The sequence below is a fragment of the Tiliqua scincoides genome, chromosome 10 (assembly GCF_035046505.1).
Source record: "Tiliqua scincoides isolate rTilSci1 chromosome 10, rTilSci1.hap2, whole genome shotgun sequence".
NCBI classification, from domain to species: Eukaryota; Metazoa; Chordata; class Lepidosauria; order Squamata; family Scincidae; genus Tiliqua; species Tiliqua scincoides.
The window spans coordinates 5,997,080-6,006,406 of record NC_089830.1 but is presented as its reverse complement, the minus strand read 5'-3'; the positions used below and the strand labels follow the sequence as shown (position 1 = coordinate 6,006,406).

General features: G+C 46.8%; 1 protein-coding gene across 1 annotated transcript; it reads right to left on the bottom strand.

Annotated features, from left to right (window-relative positions):
* Positions 1 to 4,763: 4,763 nt before the first annotated feature.
* Positions 4,764 to 5,861, bottom strand: CNR2 (cannabinoid receptor 2). The gene has a single exon (XM_066638749.1). The coding sequence runs from the start codon at positions 5,859 to 5,861 to the stop codon at positions 4,764 to 4,766; it is 1,098 nt and encodes a 365-aa protein (XP_066494846.1).
* Positions 5,862 to 9,327: the final 3,466 nt, after the last annotated feature.

Below are 9,327 nucleotides of genomic sequence, written 5' to 3'. Positions count from 1 at the left end.
GTGAGAGAGCTCCAGGGAAACAGTTGACCCATTTTGCAGCAGTTGTGAAGAAGATAAAGGCCATGCTAGGAGTCATTAGGAAAAGGATTGTGGGGTTACCATTTTGAATCTTAGGGAAACAATATGCAGAGCATTGGCTGGCAACACAGACAATTGCTAATGTTCAAGAAAAAGATGTGAGCTGCTTCTGGATACAAGTGGAACCTTTGTATCCACTGATTTGACTCACCACGATACCAAGGTTCACCTTTAAATGCCTTGCAACAAAGAAAAAAACGCACCAAAAACTCATTTCCTATCTTTCTGCTGTTAAATAATTATAATTTCATTCCATTAGATTCCATTATTCACCCCATCTATTGGCTGAATATGATATAGGGTCTATATAAATGTATACTGGGTGACAGTAGAGGAGCAAGAAATCTGGAACTGGGTCTTTAAAGCCATTTTTCCACTGATTTGGTATCCATTGATTTTTATTTTAACCAGAGGGGTTCCGGAATGGAACCTCCATGGATAACAAGGCACAACCTGTACTTCCTTAGTGAGAGGGTTCTCTAGGCATAATAAGAACTTTGTAAAATGTAGTTAGACCTTAGGGAAAAGCTTTGGGGGATGTGTGAGGTCACTCATTGCAACCCCCCCCCCCCACCTTGAGTGATTAGTGGGAAAGAGAAGAAGAGGCAGTTTCTCCCCCAATTGCAGCAAGAATCAAGTAGAATTGATTCAAGGGGCTGGAATGGAAACCAAGGGTGAAAGTGAGCCAGAACTACCCTCTGGGATGTGGAGATGAATCCCCTGGTGACCACCTGGTGTTGCTCGTAGTCGTTGCTTGATTCGTTGCACCTGCTAGAATAGATTGACCTGGAAGTGAAGCCCTTTAAAACTTTTGGTGCCGTATTGTCCCATTGCTGGTAAATGGTGGTTTACTACAAGTCAGGGGTTCTTAATGTGTGGGGCCTGCCGCCCTAGAGGGTTCATGAAAGCAGTCCATGAGGTGCTCCCAGAATTAATTAAAAAATGTTCCCCTGATACACCGTAGATACTCGCCTATAGTATGTGAAATTTTTGCCACGTAATCAAGCTCAAATTATCACTTTGCCTTATCTCTGGGTCAATCAGAGGGCAAAGCCTTTCAGCTCTGAAAAGTTTCTCAAGCCTCAGGCAGGCACAACTCCTTAGAAGCAATTGGTTAACCTTTTATTCTCCTTCCTTCTGCTGCAGCCTGGTTCTGCTTTGCAAATGCTTGCAAAGCAGGTCTGTTTTTTGAAACACTAGGATGGGAATCCTCCTTTCCATCTGAAGCAGGCTACAATTCAATGCACCCTTACTTAAGAATAGCACCCATGGAAAGCAGTGGGTCTACTTCTGAGTAAAAAGGGTTGCAAATATATGCAGCTGCATCTCTCTGCTGTGAATTGAATTGCACACTCCCAGTTATGTGTTATGGGTTGTATGTTGTATGCAGAGCTTCTGGCTTAACACACCAGACACCTTAAAGGTGGATTTGATTCATGGTTCTCCTGTAACAGTTGCCAACCTTTTTCACTTGCATATCCCTTGGCAGCCCGTTTCCATTTTCACAGTGGAGAGAGGTGACAAGTGATGTGCCCCAAGGATCATTCCTGGGACTGGTGCTCTTCAACCTCTTCATAAATGACCTGGAGACAGGGGTGAACAGTGAAGTGGCTAAGTTTGCAGATGACACCAAACTTTTCAGAGTGGTGAAGTCCAGAAGTGATTGTGAGGAGCTCCAGAAGGAACTCTCCAAACAGGCAGAATGGGCAGCAAAATGGCAGATGTGTTTCAATGTCAGTAAGTGTAAAGTAATGCACATTGGGGCAAAAAATCAAAACTTCACATATAGGCTAATGGGTTCTGAACTGTCTGTGACAGATCAGGAGAAAGATCTTGGGGTGGGGGGTGGACAAGTTGATGAAAGTGTTGACCCAACGTGAGGCGGCAGTGAAGAAGGCCAATTCTATGCTTGGGATCATTAGAAAAGGTATTGAGAACAAAACGGCTAATATTATAATGCCATTGTACAAATCAATGGTAAGGCCACACCTAGAGTATTGTGTCCAGTTCTGGTCGCCACATCTCAAAAAGGATATAGTGGAAATGGAAAAGGTGCAAAAGAGGGCAACTAAGATGATTGCTGGGCTGGGGCACCTTCCTTATGAGGAGTTCTGCCAAATCCCAATCCAAGCTCTGCCTGGAGAATTATGCCCACTTTAAGCAAATTAGCTCCCCTTCTTTCCCCCAACAAATGACCCTGGTTCTGCCCTGCAGTCCTGCTGGACCCCACCTCCAGGGCAGCTCGCCTGTTCAACCTGCAGAGGTCCTCTCTCCTGCCAGCAGCCTCCCCCCCCCCCCACTACAGCAGACCCTTGATCCTCAGCAGGTCTGGGGCACAGCAGCCACACACCAAACTCCAGTGTGTCAAGCAGTCTGTTCCAGCAGTCCTTTAGTCACACAGTCAGTCAGAATATCCAGGGCAAAGTCCACAGTCAATAAGCCAAGTCACAATCCGAGGTCAGATTCCAAAGTCAAGAAGCCAACTCAGTCAGTCTCCTCCACAAACCCTTCCTGCCTCAGGTGCTCCTTATATCCCTGAGGGCCCTATTGCCTTCAAGTGGCTGCAGCTGTGCAGCACACTCTGCTGGATGCCCAGGCCTTACCCTTAAAGGGGCCACTGCTGACACCACATCTACCTCCTTGCCAGATCTTCTGCGATTCCAATACAAAAGGCTACGGCGCGTTTGGGCCTCTTCAGCCTAGAAAAGACACGCCTGAGGGGGGACATGATTGAGACATACAAAATTATGCAGGGGATGGACAGAGTGGATAGGGAGATGCTCTTTACACTCTCACATAATACCAGAACCAGGGGACATCCACTAAAATTGAGTGTTGGGCGGGTTAGGACAGACAAAAGAAAATATTTCTTTACTCAGCGCGTGGTCAATTTGTAGAACTCCTTGCTGCAAGATGTGGTGACGGTATCTGGCCTGGATGCCTTTAAAAGGGGATTGGACAAGTTTCTGGAGGAAAAATCCATTACGGGTTACAAGCCATGATGTGTATGTGCAACCTCCTGATTTTAGAAATGGGCTATGTCAGAATGCCAATGCAAGGGAGGGCACCAGGATGCAGGTCTCTTGTTATCAGGTGTGCTCCCTGGGGCATTTGGTGGGCCGCTGTGAGATACAGGAAGCTGGACTAGATGGGCCTATGGCCTGATCCAGTGGGGCTGTTCTTATGTTCCATAAATTGTACCCTTCATATTAGCAAGATGTTTGTAATTAATAATACAAGCCCTCATCTCCTCTGTATGAAAGCCCAGACTTCATGTATTTATCACAGTGTTTTCTCTTTTTATCTGTTTGAAGAACAGAAGACTCTGCCTTTGCACTGTTTTGCACCAGAAGTGTGCTGAGAAATTCTGGGTGATTGATCACTTTCTATATTATGTTTCAGCTTTTTTACTGTGCTGGTTTTCAGTCACTGGTTCATAGATGAATTGATGACCAAAAAACTAGCTATTGGTGGGGCTTTCGCAGCCACCTAGCTACCTCCCTTCCTGCCTTGCTGGTCCTTGCAAGGCACTCCAGTCTTGCAAGGCATTCTGGAGCATGACCTGCCTTTTTCTACCATTATTCCATTCTTTTTCAAGTACCCCTAAAGGTCCTGTTGAGTGTCCCTGGGAGTACATGAATACCAGGTTGGGAACCACTGTTTTACTGGTATGTTGTTTACAGTGCACTTACTCTGATAGCGCTTACAAAAAGGTGGTGAAGACCAGAATTTAAAAAGAATAAAAATGTATCTTATGATCTTTTACGGTGTTTTTAATAAATTAGAGACTATAGTTCTTAGGTAACAATTAGTGGTAGGTTATTCTTCAGGATCTGGCCTTGAGTAAAATCAGACAAAACTATAGTCAGATACCCCCTAAGTTTAACCCCCGACTTATCCAAGGGTCATAGAAAATTCCATGATTGTTGGCTCAAAACCTGCCCTCGACTTATCTGTGGGATTGACTTATAGGCAAGTATTTGCAGTGCATATTTTCCCCTGCAATTGGAATTTAATGTTTGTTTCAAAGTTCCACTTTTTGCCATATATGTTCAGTGCAGTTTCAGGTGGAGAGCACATAATAACAACAGCAGTTTGAATTTCTCCTGTGCGTGAGGCACAGAAGATTTAAGAACCTCTACTTTTAAGTTGCTCCTCTGAGTCCTGCATCCTCTTTGTCTGTTCTAGCTCAGTGGTCTTCAACCTTTTTTGTGCCATGATCCCCCCAAATAAGGAAATAAAGTATGAGGCTGGGGACACACTGCCAATCCTGCCCCCCTTCTGGGACACAATCTGCCCATCCCTGCCCCACAACAACCCTGTGATGTTGCAGCCTGAACACGGCAGGCCTTAGCAGCTGCAGGGCAAGAGAGCGAGAAAGAGGCTGTGCAGGATTATATCAAGAACTCAGTTTCAATAAGGCAGTCCCATGATTGGATCAGATCCAAGCTTTCCTTTGCACAGGCTTTGAAAGGTAGCAGTGACCCCCCCCCCGCCCCAGTGGGATCACAACCCACAGGTTGAAGAACACTGGCTGGCTGACGTGTTGGGGAATCACCAAGGCTGACGTGTTGGGGAATCACCACTTTTCCAGATCTCTAAAGAACAAATTTAGCCTACAAAAAACAAGCATTACAGCTCCCTCCGGCAGAAAGAAAACATCCATTTCTTGGTGTGTGTTTTTGTCACCTTCTGGAGCCCACCCTGTCTGTGCCAGCATGTTGCAAGACAACAGTGTCGGTGCAAATGGTTTCTGGTGGATAGGTCTTCTGAGTGCTCTCCGCTTCTGGCTGGCTGTCGGAGCTCCTTGGTGTCCTTCTGAAGCAGGGGCAGGCATCCTTCAGAGAGGAGCACAATTCCCTGCTCCGCAGAGCGTAGATGGCGGGGTTCACCATGGAGTTCACTAGGCAGAGGGTGCAGCAGAAGGCAAATGCCTTCTTCACAGACTCATCCAGTTCTGCAAACACGCTGTAGGTCATAAGGGCCAAGGCTGGTGACCAGCATATCACCAGCACCACCAAGACGATCACCAAGGTCTTTGCCAGTGCAATGTCTATTCTTATTCTTGTGCTCTGTTGGCCAACTTGGCTGTGGTGCCTTTTCATATACAGGGCATGCTTGCGGGCCTTCCAAAGGACATGCATGTAGGAGTAGAAGATGGACACCAGAAGGACCATCACCAAAGCAATCCAACTGGAGAGGTATTTGTTGTCAACAAAGGGATACAACTCAGAACAAGCAGAGCCCAGGCTGCAGCAGTTCCACCCCAGGAGAGGTAAGGCAGCAATGGAGATAGTGGTGCCCCACAACACCACCAGGGCCACCAGAGCTCTTCTGCTGGTTACGAGAACCTTGTACTTTGATGGCTTGAGGATGCAGATGTACCGGTCTGCCGCCATCAGCAGCAGACTGCCGAGGGAAGCTGTAAAGGACGCGTTGACCCCTCCTAGCTTAAGCAGGAAGATATCCTTGGAGGGATTTATCCTCTGAAAAGCGTGGAACTCCACAAAGCTGCAAGTAAATATCATGCTGGCTAGCATATCTGCCAAGGCCAGGCTGCTGAGAAAAAGGTAGGAAGGTTTCCTACGGATCCTGGGGGAAGAAAAAATGAGGTACAACACCAAGAAGTTCTCCAAGACACAAAGGCTTCCAACAAGGCCACACAGCGCTGCAATGAAGGTCTTCTGATATGGAGAACTGAGGACTATGTAACATTCTAAGATCATGGCCCCAGAGCCGCAGCTGGAGGCATTAAGGGTTTCGTTCCTCTTGCATATCTCCATTTCTGCCAACTCAGAGTAGCAAGCTTTCTTCAGAAGAGAGTTGTCTTCCTTGGAAGTCTATGTGGTGAGACTGCAAAAGATTTGCAAGTAGGGGGAAATTAGACCAAAATGAGTACAAATATTATCCCATGTCAAAGCCAGAATTTATTATAAAACCACTCAGCTGCCCCACCTGCATCCATTTTTTATGTTCCCATAGTGAAGCACTTGCCTCAGGCAATGGACTGACAGAGAAGCCGCCTCTGCTGTCCTGCCTCCATTGCTTCTTCCCCCCAGTTCTTGGATTCAGAAAGGAAGATAGGAACAGAGCCGAAGAAAAAGTCTGAAGGGAAGGAGAGTCTCTGATACTATAGCCCAACCATTTTCAATGTTTTTCTTCTCATAGCACACTGACCTCTACGGTCTTCTCTATGGTCTATGGCAGTGATTTTCAACTTTTTTCAGCTCATGGCACACTGACAAGGCACTAAAATTGTCAAGGCACACCATCAGTTTTTTGACAACTGACGAGGCACACCACACTGAAAGCAGGGGCTCACACCCCTAAGTGGCCCTCCTAACAAATGATCCTTCCCCCAAATTTCCGTGGCACACCTGCAGACCATCCGCGGCACAGTGGTTGAAAATGACTGGTCTATGGTCTAAATACAGTCAAACTCTATTTTGATTCTGTGCAGTAACACTGGAAGTTCAGTGCATGTGTGTATGTAGGTTGCACAAATGCATGTTGATTTGTATTGATTTGCTGTGCACTCCACATGTAGAATGGCGAGCAGAAACACAAAAACAGTGATGTAATAAGAGTAAAAAGAAAGCTCTCAAGGTGTTATCTTTCTAAAGGGGAAGTAGTTTCTATTAGGCTTCCTGTTTTTGTAAATTTCGTAAACTGGAACAGCCTTAGAAGCCCTTTGGGGAAATCTAGTAAAGCTTGCAGTGCTATCAGGCTAGATTTACAAGGAGCTAGAAACTCTGCCCCAAGGTTTGGGGCCTTCCGTCCCATCATGCTCTTGTTTCTGCTGCTTTTGCTCTTGCTACTGCCAAGCTGAAGGGTCACCCTCTCCCTTCTGTGTTGATTGTGTCCAAGGGAGTAGGGCAGAGGAAGGTTGAAACATGGAAGCTGCACAGCAATTAATACATTGCTGTATGTATGGGTGATTTTGCACAGCAACAATGTGGCTCACTAAGGCAGTGCTTTTCAACCTTTTTCATCTCATAGCACACTGACAAGATTCCAAAATTGTCAAGGCACACCATTCTTTTTTTTTACAATTGACAAGGTATGCTCAGTGGGCTCATATCCTCCAATAGTCCTATTAATAAATGACCCTCCCTCAAAGTCCTACAGCACACCTGCAGACCATTCACAGCACATCAGTGTGCCACAGTACCTTGGTTGAAAATCACTGCTGTATGTTTTTAAGTGCAGAGTTTAGTGCAGGCATAAGTTCAAAGTTTTGGATGGATCTTGGTCTATGTAGCTTCAACCTTTGTGACAATGTGTGGCTACCATGACTAATAGCCACTAGATCCATCCTTCTCCATGAATTTGTCTAACCCCCTTTTAAAGTCATCCAAGCCAGCAGTCATTGCCCTATTGTGTTAACAGTGAATTTGTGGAATTCACTGTGCTGTGTGAAGGTCCTGTCTTTGTCTGACTTGAATCTACTACCCATGAGATTTATCCTGAGTTTTGGTACCATCCTCAGAGAGGAAGAAAAAGTATCTACCTGCTTTCTCTATGCCAGTGATGTTCAGCCTTTTTCAACTCATATGGCGCACTGACTAAAATTTTCAGGACACACCATTGGTTTTTTTTTACAATTGACAAAGCATGCTGTACTGTTGATGGGGGGGGGGCTCACGTCCCCCAATGGCCCCTCCCCCAAATTCCTACAGCACACCTGTGGACCGTTTGTGGCACACTAATATGCCACGGCGCACTGGTTGAAAACAGCTGCTTTCTGCCATGTGTAATTTCGGAAGTCTTTATCATATTCCCCTCTCATCCAGCCTGCCACCCACCTCTGCCATTCCTCTTCTTGCCTGGATTTGGAAGGGAAGCAGGAAAGCAGAGAGGAAGCAGAAGAGTGAAGGAGAGGAGAATGTGGGCTGTTGTATCAGATATGCACCCTCTTCTTTTTCAGATCCCAGGTGGAGGAGTAGTGGAGGTGGTGGATAGAGGGCCACCAGAGGGGCTGACCAGGGTCTAGGAAAGGGGGGCAATTTGTACCCAGGCCCAGTGTCAGAAAGTGGGCCCAGGAGCCAAAGGAGGCCCCAGAAAGTTCCTGGGATCTGTCATTTTCCTATCTCACCTGAACTCACTGCCTGCGCATGACGCCAGGGCACAACCACGTGCATGCAGTGTTAACTGCTGCTGCAAGCCCTGCACACCAGGTCCAGGAATGCTCTTTGACTTATGGATCCTATAACCAAGAAGGAGTGTATAGAAGCTCAGGGACCAAGCTGTGGAGCTACAGCTGCTGCAGAAGTTCATTTTGGTCCATTTGAGTGTGAGCCTAAATACAATGATGCTAATTTTCTGCAATGGATTTTCTACATTTCAAAGATTTTAGAGAAACTTAGGAGTGTGTTTGGTTTTCCATATTACTGTATCTAGCTGCCAATGCCACACGGGCTCTGCATCAAGAAGCCTAGTAGACCTGGGCTCCAAAGACTATTGTGACTGTCAGCACCCTCCCCCTGCCCTATTTTGACCCCCCTGGTCTGCCTGCTCCCATTGCCCCCCCCTTTGGGAAGGGACCCAGAAGAAACTTTCTACCGCCTGATAGATTTCCTCTCGTAGGCCCTGGGGCTGGCCTTTGGGGCAGCAAGTTGCTGTGTAGAGGGGAGGCGGCACTTGGCATGCCACTTCAGGTCCTGGAAGGTCTCAGGCCAGCCCTGGATCCCTAAGAATGTCCTGAAGAGAGACATCTGAATCTCCTACAACAAATGAGGAACCAATGTACACTGCTTTCACAGAAAATCCTTATCATACGCAAAGTCCTGTGGTGGGCTGGAGCATCCTAGTTGCATGTAATTATCAGATGCGACCCTCTATGTGCATGCTTCAATTTTTCTTTCTCTACACTCAGGCACTTTGCACCGTCCAAACTGGCAACATTTTGAAGAGATTCCTTTCTCTCAACCACAAACTGTAGCTCAAAGAACACACTCATGCGCCTCTAAAGAAAATCATGTCGCAGACATACCTTGGCTGTGCTGAGAAAGTCACAGAAAAACCACTGGAGGGTGGCTTGAGCTCGCTGCTCTGGCTGGGGAGAGGAGAACCTGTGAAGAGGCGAGATGTTGGAAGAGGCAAACACCACAAAGCCACATGGCCATGGCAAGCGGAGATCACAGAACCCGGCAAACAATGAATCACTCTGTGACCAGAGCAGAGGGATGGGACGGAAGAGATTGCGTATAAGAGATGCTGCTGCTCTGGTCTGGACGACGTTCCCTGGAG